This window comes from Thalia democratica, chromosome 3, assembly GCF_965202585.1.
Source record: "Thalia democratica chromosome 3, ktThaDemo2.hap1.1, whole genome shotgun sequence".
NCBI classification, from domain to species: domain Eukaryota; kingdom Metazoa; phylum Chordata; class Thaliacea; order Salpida; family Salpidae; genus Thalia; species Thalia democratica.
Window position 1 is genome coordinate 62456475 of NC_139167.1, and position 14002 is coordinate 62470476.

The 14002-nt window shown below is 26.7% G+C and overlaps 1 protein-coding gene across 1 annotated transcript; it reads left to right on the top strand.

The window, feature by feature from the left end:
• The first annotated feature begins 2515 nt into the window (after positions 1–2515).
• On the top strand, positions 2516–12601 carry LOC145832476 (spermatocyte protein spe-26-like). Its single transcript, XM_082939793.1, has 2 exons — positions 2516–2558; positions 11751–12601. Exons 1-2 carry the CDS (start codon positions 2516–2518, stop codon positions 12599–12601), a joined length of 894 nt encoding a protein of 297 aa, XP_082795919.1.
• Positions 12602–14002: the final 1401 nt, after the last annotated feature.

The following is a 14002-nucleotide window of genomic DNA, read 5'->3' on the forward strand; positions in this document are numbered from 1 at the left end:
TCTTAACCGCTTGAAATAGCAATGACTTTAGATCAAAACTTCCGATCAAACCCAAACAGTAATCAAGTGCAACTTAATATCCTGTTACAAAAGTACTATATTTCAAGATGCAGACAACAACTAATTGACGGAGTTTAATGTATCGGCATTTTGAGCCGGACTTGATGTTTTTTTCGTGTCACTAAAGGTGATAAACTTATAGAGTTGATGATAAATCAAGAATATTTTGACTTTTACAAAAGCATTCGAAACGAACATGTGTACCTCAAACTGACGGATCGAACACTTCATGATATCACAAAATATTGTTTTTTGAGTTAATTCATGAAGGTAGATACGGCTGGTTTGTAAGCTCTAATATCTATGAGAAATTTCACAAGTGATTCAACTTCGGCCCTTTTCACGGCCACCGAATCATCAGACATTTCAAAAGTGACGCATTTCGCTTTTTTTTAAGAGTGACTAAGAGTTTTATTTTCAATAACTAAGATTAGCCAATGTTGGGTAGATTGCGTCCGTTACCGTAGAAAAATGATCATTCGAAGTTAAGTTATACTTGGTAGCTAACTCATCAATTATGCTATGTAGTAGTGATATTTTTGACATTTAAAAAGATTTATACTGTATTTAGTATTTTGTTTCAATCAATGGATTAAAATCATTTAAGTAGTAGATTATTCGTTGATGTCTGCAACAAAAAAAAAAAACTTTAAACAGCTGTAACTTCGTTAACTTTTGTGCAAGCACTTTTATAAAAACTGGAAAGTGTTTATAATAGTTTCTTATGGGCTTTAAAGTTTTATCATGATTAAAACAAAAGCAAGCTGTTATTTTTCTCAATAATATCTATCATTACTATTGTTAATATCTATTATTTTTCTCTCATAAATTTTTAGAAACATGAAAAATTATTGACAACTTGGAAAAAAAAAAACAGGGTATAAGTTTTAACAAACCAATAGTTCTAAGATTATAATTTTTACTGATATTTTAATTTAATTTTTTATCAATAAATTTGTTTTTGTCTGTTATGTATATTCAATTACAACAATTAATATCAGTTATAATAACTGTTTACAAATTGTTAATGTTATATTATTTTAAAGAAATATTGTTAACCGTGGTTTAAATTTAGTATTATGGTAGCAAAAAAATAAATATGTTTAATGATTAAATAGCGAAAAAATTCAATAAAATCTAGTGTTTTAAGTTATGCAAATTTTCTAATACTAAAATTCATTAACTAGAGCCATTGGTTAGTCGGATAATTCCCCGACTTAAAATATAAAAATAAATCGATAGGAACTTACAAAACTAATTAGTTTAGTTTTTAAAGTGCTTTTATTTAAAAATAAAATTTTCATAAAAGACCATTTTGTCAAAATCCAAACAAGCTTACTTTTAGTTTAGTGCATTAAAATAAATACATAACAATGAAACTCATTATTAAGCATGCAACAACATATTTAGATTGCTTTATTAAAAGTATCATATAAAATTAATATAGCTTGTTTTCCAATAAGTTTACAAGTTTATACAACCAAATAATAGAAAAAATATAAATTCTAAAAAATAATAGTTGGAACATTTTTAATTTTTTTTTAAATTACATTGATGTACAGTTTTTTACAAAACCGAAAACTGATTTCAGAAAATAACATACGCTATTTTAATTTTAAGAGAAAAATGTTCATAATGTGACTAAATTTATTTCAAGCAATTCAAAACTTAAAATGGCGTTGTTTCACACCAAGTCCACTCAGACTAGTTTGATACTTTAGGAAAACCTAAGTTAGTTTCTATGAATTAAAATATTTTATATCAACGACTTAATATACTTCTGTTGTTTAATTTTTTTTATAATCAAGCTATAAACCATTTGTTTGTAAACAGTGTTTTGAGCTATTTAAAATCTGATAGTGATAAGAAAAGTATCTTTAAGAAGTTTTTAGTTATTTTATACAAGTATACTGATCAAAAAATTTCTGTAAGTTTTTATACTTAAAAAAAAGTATACAGCGATAAGCTCAGATTTGTTACATACTCAAACTATAAATACTAATTTAGGATAGTTTAAGTTTGTTTTAGAAGTTCAGACTAGTTTAGTTATTTTATTAATTCACAGGCTAGGTTTAAAATTTTAATCTGTTTTTATTCCCAAGCTGTATTTTCGTTAGTTTTTTTTATATTTATCTTTTTATTAGTTATGTATGTAGGTAAGCTTGCTAAAATATACATTTTATAATTTCTTGGCTCTTAGTATTTTTTTTAAACTGTTTCAATAACTCAGGCTGACACATGTCAGTATAAAATAGTTCAGGCAAATTTCTGGTCTTTCAGACTAGGTTTTAGTTTGAAAAAGTTGAAAATCATCCTTTTTATTCAAGTTTAAAGATCATTTTAATAAGTTATCTTAAGACTATAAAGATCAGTTTAATAAACTAGGAAAACTGGTAGTATGGAGACATAAGAAAAACATACTTAACCTGTGCTTAATTAATTCTAAATTTTAAATATGCTTGAAAACAAAGCTTGTATTGAAGAACTTCGTGTATCAAGTTAGTTTTAGAATGCCTTAAACATAGTTGCCAAAAGAATTGGAAATCTGGAAAAACAAAGAAAAACCTGGAAATTTTGAAATTTTGAAAAAAACCTAAAACTTAGCATTTTAGATAATTTTAACATAATAAATCGAAAAACTTTGTTTGACATAAAAAATTTACAACATAGATAAAAAAATGCTTGTCATCAATTTTTTTTATTTAAAACAGGGTTACCACTTTACCTGGAAGTTTTGAAAAACCTTGAAAAATTCTGAATTTGACAATTTTGGATAAAAATTTGAAAAAACCTGGAATTTTGGAAATTTTGCTAAAAACCAGGAAAAACCTGGAATTTTGAATAATTATTACTAAAAAAACCTGAAGAAAGCTTGAATTTTAACAATTTTTACAAGTTCAGTAGTAAATATTCGATTTGACTCAAAATATCTATCATATAAATAAAATGATTAAGTCATCAGCAATGTTTTTTTAGCAAAAAAAAATTAAAGTAGCTTTTAAGTATCTTTTCAATGTTTTCATATTGTTTAACACAGTTTCTTACCTTAAATTTAACTTTAAACTCAAAATAGACCCAAAAATGTGTACTTAAAGATAATGGAATAAATTTTGAAAACCTGGAAAATTTTTGAAAAAACAAGTTAAAAGCACACTTGAAGTAGCTTTACAATATCTTTGCAATGTTTTTATACTATTTAAAACAGTTTTTACCTTAAACTTAATTTTAAACAAAAAATAGACCTAGAAATGTGTACTTTAAAAACCTTGAGAAAATTAGTAAAAAAAAATTGGCAACCATGCTTAAACTAAGGCTACTCAGGATAGCTTGAGCTACTAAAGAAAATTTTTGAAAACTGAAACTAAATCAGACTGTTTTTTATAAATTCGAGCAGGTTTAAAAAAACTTTCAGATCTCAGGCTAGATTTTAATCATGAAATTTAATCAATTTTTTTTGAATTCATGTGTTATTTTATTGGTGTTTCCAAGTCACCAAGTTTGATTAATTATTTTATTAGCATATTCAATTATGTTTATTTATTTAAACTCAGGCAACTCTGCCTAGCTTAATGTAACCCATGCTAGTTTTTTTGAATAAGGTTAGTTTTTTTTTGACTAAAAGCGTGGTAACTCTAGGCTGTTTAATGTTAAATTTGTAGTTTACTTGTTAAACAGATATTTTGGTAAAAGTTAATTATGTGTGTTATGTAAATACATTACTTTTATGTAAGTCATATTCAGTTATTTTTTGTTCTTTTATTACACTAAAATTTTGTTTTATGTTTAGCAAAGAAAAAAGTGATACTTGGATGACTAAAAATAAATAGATATGTTAAATGTTAAAACTTTTAATTGTTATATTTAAAAAAAATCAAACTTTTTTAACTCCTGTTTTGTCTAAAGTTGTAGATCAGCGGTTCTTAAACTTGTTTTTATGTTTTACCCTTTTATGGAAGCTTATTACCAAATTTAACCCAAATAAACAAAATTGTATAGTTGTGAGATAATAAACCTATTTTTTTATGACTTTAAGCTTATTAAATATCATAAATCGCAAAATAAAAGAAAATTTTATACATTTAAATAAAAGAAAATACAGTAAAATATTATCTTATCAAAATAAAAAAAACTATTAATAAACTTTAATCTGCATAAATAGATCAATGAAGATTTACCCTCTAAAACAAGTGATTTTACCCCCAGGAGTAAATTTACCCAAGGTTGAGAATCTCTGTTTAACATTAATGTTAAGTGGTAAAATACTATTAAAATATGGAGTGATTTTTTTTTGCAAATAAATTTATGCTAATTAAACCAATTAGTTTAGTTTTACTAGAAATTATATACAATCTAAAAAATCTTTATGTTATGAAACATTTTGACACTTATGAGTTTTCCAAACATCTTTACAAAGTTGCAATGCAGAGCCACAGTAATAATCCATTAAGTTTTATATTGGACTTAAATATAGTTAAATAATTAGTGCATCAAAATAATTACCATACAAAATTGAAATCGCAACTTTTAAAATTATATCATTTGAAAAAGTAGTTTTCATTTTAAGCTAATAGTTAGAATCATATACATATTTTTTGTTATTAGTTTCAAATTTTCTGTTTTTAAATCATTACTTAAATTTTTATTTATTTTAGTTTTCTGTCATTGTTAAACATACATTTTAGACTAACTTATAAAAAAGAATAATTATGAATGAACTCTCAACAGAAGATAATCAAAACATCATAGCAAACTTAGACAATATGGTGTTAAGAGATGTTGACCAAAGTGATCCTAACTTTAAAAAACTTAGAATGTTAAAACTTTGTAAAGAAAACTCTGCAAAGCAATTTGAAGATAAAACCATACAGTTTCTTCACTCAGGCAAGTTAAAAGTTTTAAAGGCTTTATTTATTAACATTGCTAAAAATATTACGCTTAAACGTATAAAAATATGGGTAGTTGTCAAACTTGCACTAGGGGATAAAATTGCACGTAGAAACTTTTGCACAAAGGGTCACTTTTGTATGAAGACACTATTGCACGAACAGTTAGTTTTGTAGTAATTATTTTTGCACAAGTTGAATTTTTATTTTCGATTTTTTATTTATTTTAAATACTTTTTTTTCTTTTACTAACACTGTTACCCGTAAAACCTATACCGTTGGTCAGTAACTTTTATTATTATTATTATTTTTTTGTAACAATGATTGTTATTAGTAATTCTTTTATTTTTGTTTTTACTAACACTGTTACCCTAACCCTTACCCTCGGTCTGTAACTTATTCAATTATCGTATTTTTATTAATTTATTTTTTAGTTTTTCTTCTGTTTGTATTTATATTGGATTATAATGTTTAATTAAAATAGCTTCGCTTATCAGGGTTGCAAGTTTAATTCTAAACTACTTTAAAATACCAAAGTTGTAACAGTTAATCTTTCATCTTAAAAAACTATAGAATTACTAATGTGGTCAGATACAGCTGTTTTACCTTTTAAATGTTCTCTGACTCTTTCTGTTAGTGATCTCAAAGTAAATCCAATATATTGAATGCTCTTATCCTTAAAGCACTTATATTCGTAGACCACGGTAAATTTCAATTCGTTAGATGCCTTGTTGCTGAAATAATTACCTTTTTTTTGTAGTAGTAGGGGTAGGGAGTACTTGGGTGATATTTGCTGATCTTATGAGGAGATATGATTGTATATATTTTTTATTCTTTAAAAAAAATTATAAAATAATGAAAATAAAATGTATGCCACCCAAAAAGCTGATTTCAACCCCAAAAGTCAGAAATTTTTCAATTTTTTAACTTAAACAGTAATAAAAAACTTATACATGTCCTAGACTTATAATTTATATCTTAAATGAAACGTTTTACTAATTTACATAGATTTAAAGACATACTTACTACTTTTGATGTATTATAACGTCATAATCACCCTAATTGTGCAAATTTTGTTTGTAAAATTGAAATTTTTTTATAATAAAAAAAGCAAATTCTTCTGCTGTTTTAATTTATACATTTTTTGATTTGAATGTAAATTTTATGGAGTAAGTTAGCCTGAAAGATATTATTGATGTAATGCCATTGCATGTTGATATAGATATTAATGACATTTAAAATCATTTTCTGATTATTTCCGATATTAGAAATCATGATTATTTAGAGCACCTGTCTAATAGTAAAAGATTTCGACACATATATATCAAAAACTATGTAAATTTTTTAATATTAGTCTAATTTTATTTTTAGATATATCGAGTTTTATTTAATTGAAATTTATTTATTTATGTGTATTAAGTAGTGATGTACCGGACTCACTATCCGGGTCCGGGTCCGGCCGGATATTGCCATTTTTGTCTGATATCCGGATCCGGCCGGATTCTAATTTGAAAAAAAAGTCCGGATCCGGTTCCGGCCGGACTCTAATTTGAAAAAAAAGTCCGGGTCCGGTTCCGGCCGGATTCTAATTTGAAAAAAAAGTCCGGATCCGGGTCCGGCCGGATCCTAACAGAGATCCGGCCGGACCTGGATCTAGTTAGTAAAAAAGAGCATACTGAAAAGTATTTTTTCAAAAACAAACCCTGTGTAAATTAATAAGAGTCATTTTCGTCAGTTAAAATTAAACACCTACCGTGATTGGCTCATTTTGGACACGTGACTAATTTACATTTGTTTACATTTAAACTATGAAATAAACATCTCAAAAAATAAAACTCTTTACATATGTTGTAAAATTGAAAACTTTGGAATGAATACTTGCATTATTTATTGTTTAAAGTTGAGCTCAGAGAATATTTAGAGTTAAAACGGTTGAATGTACGAACCAATGAGAATCATATGACGAAATTTTTCGAATTAAATACTGATGCAACAAAACATCAAAACATGACAGGCAGTTTATATGTAAGCAGTTAGTTAGTTTGGTGTGTAGCTTGAAGCAACAAAATATCTTGAACGTTTTTGTGAATGCTTATTGTAAGTAGTGTTTTGTTTTAAAAATGAATATTTCAACAGGTGTTTAATTGTTTAAAAATTTAATCCAGGTTTATAGTTTAATAGTTTTTTAAAATTTTACAGTTTGTTGTTTACTAAAAGTTTTATTTAATTTTTAGTTTTTAGTTTTAAGTCTTTTGATATAGATTTAAATAGCTTCCAGTTTTTAAAGTGTAACCAAAGTAATTAATAATTTTGTATATGCTAGTATTTCTTGATGTGTTTTATATAAAAGATTCATCACTCAAAACTGTCGTGTCTGATTATAGAAAATAGTCTCAGTTAGAATTTAGTATTTGTTAGATATTAATTAAATAAGGTAGGATTTAGTTATGATGGGTAGTACTAATAAGTTAAGTGTACCACAACTTTACTACCAAATTGTCAACCTTTGCTAGCTATTCTACTGATTATTATATTAAAGTAATTTTTTCAGTTTTTAAAAACCTCATTCTGACTCAGGCTTGTTTATACTTACTCTAACTAGTTTTATTGACTTAAACAGTGGAAACCCTGCTAGTTTGAAAATTTTTGGGAATTTTAGAAAATCTTGGACTGCCTCAGGCTAGTTTAATTTATATAAAAACTCAGGCAGTTTTCTTTTAGGTTTTGAAGGAGTTTGAGCTGATCCAGTTTTCAATATTTTGTAATTTTCTAGTGTATTTTGTTCAAGAACTTGATTTCAGATTTTTAATTGTAAATAACACCTAAATTTGTAAACCTTGTGGCTAGCTGTTCTACTTATTATTAGATTAAAGTTCTTTTTTTTTCAGTTTTTAAAAACCTCATTCTGACTCAGGCTAGTTTATTCTAGTGATGTACCAGATTCACTATCCGGGTCCGGCCGGATATTGCTATTTTTGTCTGATATCCGGATCCGGCCGGATTCTAATTTGAAAAAAAAGTCCGGATCCGGTTCCGGCCGGACTCTAATTTGAAAAAAAAGTCCGGATCCGGTTCCGGCCGGATTCTAATTTGAAAAAAAAGTCCGGATCCGGTTCCGGCCGGATTCTAATTTGAAAAAAAAGTCCGGATCCGGGTCCGGCCGGACCCGAAATTGAGGGTCCGGTACATCACTAGTATTAAGTTTTTTCTTTTAGCTTTAAATATGTTATTGTTTTCACATTACCACTAGTTTAAGTTTATAAAGTGTTCAATTTATATTTATTTATTTAAATTTAATTAAAAGTTTGTTTGTTAATTTGTTTAAAAGTTTCAATTCTCTAATTTAAAAGCTTAGTATCAAATCTTTTTAGTTTTAAACTCATAGCAGTTTATCAAAATGTATTTTCTTATATGAATACTATTTACAAGACTGAGCACTTAGCAAAGTATAAACTTTTATTTATAAAATATATAAAAGCTCATACCTTAACAAAAGCTATATTATTCTGCACATAATAAAATACTTTTTATTAGGTATTGAGTTGATGTTAACTATTATTTAATTTGTTGTTAAATAATAATATTAACCCAAGCATATTCATAGTAGAAAAATATTATAATAAAATTTGAGTTGATAGTAGATGTGGTTTACTCTTTTATTAAAATAGTATAATATTGTTTCTTGAGACAATTTTTTTTCAATCGGAATTGCTCCAAATACTTCAATTACAATTACTAATAAATTTCGTTTTGCTTTGGTTATTTTTATTACATATCCTTCACCAAATGCTTTGGTCAAATGTAAATTGAGTGCTTTCGAATATGCAGAAACACAGTCTTGCTTTTTTTTTGATTTTAGCGTACAACAAATGCTAAATATATTAAAAGCAAGATGCACAAAGCTTAAGTGAAGGATATGTTATATCAAATCCAAAGTAAAACGAAACTTGTTAGTAATTGTAAATGATTACTTTAAAAAAGTACATTTTTAACAATTCCAAGAAAAAAGTTGTTCTAAGAAACAATATTATACAAACTTAACAAAAGAGTAAATCACGTCTACTATCAAATAAAATTTCTTTTATTACTTTTCTACTAGGAGTACGCTTTAAATAAAATTTATTTTTATCAATTACCAATGAATTATTAATAGTTAATATCAACTCAATACCTAATAAAAAAGAATTTTATTATGTGAAGAATAATGTAGCTTTTATCAAGGTATAAGCTTTTATATAATATAAAGATAAAAGTTTATACTTTGCCAAGTGCTCAGTCTGGTAAACCTTTAAGTAAATATATAAGAAAATACATTTTGATAAAGTACTATGCAATTAAAACTAAAAATAATTTAATACTACGTTTTTAAATTAGAGAATTGATACTTTTAAACAAACTAAGTTTTAATTAAAATAAATGTATAACACTTTATAAACTTAAACTAGCAGTAATGTGAAAACAATAACATACTTAAAGCTAAAAAAATGATATAGATAAATCAATACTATGTACTCTTAATATTTAAAAATTAAATTAGACTAATTTTAAATAAAATTACATGCAGTTTCTACAATATATGGGTCGAAATCTTTTACTCTTAGACAGGTTCTCTCTATAATCATGATTTCTTATAACGGAAAGTGATTAAACATGTATTTAATATCTATATAAACATGCGATTGAAATAGAATTACAGCAGCAATATCTTTTTGACTAACTGAATCCATACAATTTACATTCAAAATAAAAAAAACTAAAAGTAAAAACAACGGAAGAATTTGCTTCATAAATTAGAAAAAAAGTATGATTTTAGAGACAAATTTTGCATATTTAGGGTGATTATGACGTCATCAAACATCAAAAGCAGTCAAATATGTCTTTAATTTATACCTACAATTATAAACTTTCATTTAAGATATAAATTAGGACATGTATAAGTAATTTTATTTCTGTTAAAGTAGAGAAATCGAAAATATGTGACTTTTGGGGTTAAAATTATTTTTTTGGGTAGTGACTTTTATTTTTGCAAAATACTTTTTTTAGATTCTTATTAATGAAGCCAAGAAACATCCAAATCATATCTCCTCATAAGTCCAGCGAATATCACCCAAGTACTCCCTACCCCTATTACTACAAGCAAAATAGGTAATTACTTCAGCAACAAAAACAAAAACCCACGTAAAACTTGAGAACTCTTAATCGGTATATTTGGTTGCATGCTAGGCAATTATTGTCTTAAGGGTATTTTTTCGTTTTTCGGTTGCAAGTCTTTTTTTTACTGTTTAAGTTTTAGGCTGTTAAACTTTTTCTAAATGTGTTTGAACTTTTTTTTTATATTTCAAAAACTTTAAGACATTTCAATGTTTGTTTACTAAATTTAAAATTTCTGTTTTTTTTAGTAGCTACAATTAGGAAAAAAGTCTGGGTAACTTTTTTTTTCCTTTTTAATGTATTTTTTTTTGTTTTTAGCACACTTAATCGAATTTATGTTTGGTGGATTCGAAGGCCAGTTGGTAACTGTGTTTTATACGGTCAAATGAACTTCGTTAATTGATAAATTGTTTAATCTTTATTAGAATTTTGTAGATAATTGTTTTCAGATATGCTTAGGGTTGTTTGATTAGTTACTTGAATAAAGGATATCTGAATTTAATTTTTTTAAAAGGGAAGTATGCTTTATTAATTAGGCTTAGCTCAGTTTATAAAAGAAATAGCAACATAACTAATGATAGGAATAAACAACACAAAACAGACATATATTAACTTGCGCAGAAGTTCTTTTTAATGTAAACTACCTGAATATTTCAAATTTATTTGACTTGTCATAAAGTGTATTTATGATATTCTCTGAAACATTGCTATTAAACTTTTTGATCGTTCTGATGATATGCTAAAAGCATTGAAACTGCAGTAAATAAATTTGAAAATAGTTGTTGTTTTCTAATATAAATATTAATATCTGCTTTTGCATCGAGAACTTTGACCTTTGTCAATTAAATGAACAAATATAATCTGTGATATGTGTTTCCTATTGATTAATAGTAAAAAAAAAATATTTATCAAAATAACTTTTTGAACATAAAATTTTGACCGATTTATATGCTAAATTATCTACTTAGGCTAAATTTAAAACTTTTTAATTAAAATGTTTAGTTTTATTCATTATTATAACTATCTGTTGTTCGTTTTTGCGCTAAAAAAGTTATGCATTTATTTAAAAAAAAAGTCTTTTACAACTTTAAAATTTAATTTAGTATTATTAAAAATATACAAAGTTAAATATTTATAAATATTATGAAAATTGTCATCAATAAAACTCTACAAACTCTCCATGTTAGAATGAAATGGAAATATATTTTTTCAGATGGAAAACTCGAACAAATAGATCTTGTTACAATTATTAAAACAAGCAAAATTTCTTTTGACGAAAATGTAATAAAATTACTCTGCAAAATTATAAATGGAAAAATGGATGTCATAAACGCGCTGACAATTTTTCAAATGATTAAAACTTTACAATTACCAAGTCTTAAAAAAGTGATAAATGATTATATATGTTGTTTCACTGCACTTGTTGAAAACAAAAGTTTTTTAGAATTAAGTTTTAGTGATATAAAAAGAATACTTTCAAGTTCTGAACTTTTTATAACATCTGAACTTGAAATTTATAAGTTCGCTATCAAGTGGTTAGAACACGATATGGAAGAACGCAGACAACATTCAAAAGATCTTTTACTAACAACACGTCTCAACTTGCTTTCAAAAGATACTTTGAAACATCTTTTGGGTGACTTACTTGTTTCACAGAAACAAAGGAGTGCGTTGCAGTAATAAAACAGTTCCTGCATAAAAAAGACAACTGTGACCAAGATACACCGAGTATTAACCAAACGATCAGGTACTGTTCCCAGGATCAGTTCAACATACTCGTTTGCGGTGGTTTCAACGCAAAATTGAATGCAGCCGTTAGAAATGTAACCCGGATGGAGTGCGACACGGACAAAACGCAAGCTCTTCCGTCACTGATAAACGAAAGTTGTAATTCCCATGCTGTTTATGTGAAAGGAGAAACTTTTGTGTTTAAGTGCCTTAGTTTTGTCAGTACCAACCAACTAATGATGACAGTTGAAAAATATTCACCATTCACAAACACTTCGACTGAAGTATCTCAAATGACTAAGAATGTACAAATGTATCTGAGGAAATACTTTTGTGCGTGTGCTTTTATGGACCAAGTTTTTATTTTTGGAGGTGAAGAATATGAGCTGGCAACAAATACCTGTTTAAAGTTTGATACTAGAAACTACCAATGGACAGAAGTCGCTGCAATGAATGAAGAAAGGTTGAAAGCTGCGTGCACCGTGTTTGAAGAAGACATTGTTGTGTGCGGGGGAAATTACACATTCGTAGATGACTATCGTCACGGAATTGAGGTATATATTTCAGAAAGTCCATTATACACTGTGGAGTCGTATGATGTGCTGCCAGACAGCTGGTCTAGGATGCCCAGCATGGTGGAAAGTAGATCGGGCCACAGTTTGGTTGCGGTAAAAAGCAAATTGTTTGTCATTGATAGTTTGTGTGAAGTGTACGATAGCACTAGTAAAAGGTTCGCCATTTTGCCCGGTTCGCAAGTCCTTCTTGATTGTTATTTTTAAATTATCATTGAAAAGCGCCATGTTGGTAGGAAATTATGTTTATGTTTTTGGAAATGACTCTACAGAAATTTATCGCTATGATATTAATGAAGATTTGTGGAAAAATGAACCATGTCAAGTTACTGAAAATATTATGGATTTTTTCTGCGTTAAAGTACCCAAAATTTAGTTGCTGTGACTGATAAAAAATTTAGTTCATGTACTTAAACTTAAAAAAATAGATATTAAACTTAACCATTGTTTCAAATTGCTGAGAAACACTTGTGCAAGATTTTTCAAATAAAAGGATAACAAAAGTAAAGAAAAATATAATGTTTAAGCTTCAACAGTTTTTTTGATTTTAATAATAGCAAACAGTTTAAAAAAAAAAAATTAGTTTAAAAGTTAAACATTTTTAATTCTTTATAAATGTTACTACAAACTTAATGAACAACTTTTGAATTTTTGTATTTAATGTACATTTTAATTTTATGTTTTACATAATTTTATTTTTTAACTAAACGAAACATTTTAAACAATAGTATATATTAGATAATATTAGATAAGTTTTTTTCTTTTTATAATTTAATTAAAAAACTTTTTTTTGAAGTATTAGCTTATAATATTTACAGTTATAGTTAATTTTAATTAAGTCCAGGTTAAATGTATAAAATAAAGTTCACAGGGTAATTTAGGCCTCTGATTGTTTTTATAACTTTGTTTTGGATCTAAAATATTGTTTGAACTACAGATATCTAATTTGCCACAAGAACTTTTTTTAAGGGTATAGGGGATTAAAAGCCAAACACTTCCATGTTTTTGTTTATTTATATAACTATGATTCTTTCATTATATAAGCCTAAGGAAATTACAGTTGAGGCCAGGGGGTTACATCCATGTAAGATACTCACTAAATTTTTAAAACGTATATGTTTTATATTTAAAGGGTATCTTTAAGAAGTACGCATCCGTGTAAGGTACGCACAAATTTTTCAAAATATTTATCTATTACATTCAAAGAGTATCTTTAAGAAGTATGCATCCGTGTAAGGTAAGAATAAACTTAGGGGCATATGGGGGTTAAAACACTTTTTTTAGAAATAAATATTAGTTAAAGGTCAGTTATTCATTAAGAAAAAGTGTAACCCCCTTCTAAAAATAAATTTAGGGCAAAGGGGGGTTAAAACACTTTTTTCGTAATGTGATCTTGTTTAGTAAAGTTTTTAATAAGCTACAAGTTGCTTTTTACAGACTTTAAAAATTCAAAATAACTTTTGAGATATAGCCGGTCAAATTCGGAGGCAACAATAGGTTCCATATGGGAGGCACAACTAAAACAGCAAATAACTAGAATTCACTAAAGATATATCTCCTAGCATTTTTGAAATTACTATCACAAATTTTAAGAAAAGTTCCTTGCAA

What these genes read in the sequence shown, in the direction of transcription:
- LOC145832476 (XM_082939793.1), top strand. Translation starts at nt 2,516, where the DNA reads ATGCTTGAAAACAAAGCTTGTATTGAAGAACTTCGTGTATCAA. An exon ending in TGAAGAACTTCGTGTATCAA is followed by an intron (nt 2,559 to 11,750) that starts GTTAGTTTTAGA and finishes CTTGTTTCACAG; the next exon opens with AAACAAAGGAGTGCGTTGCA.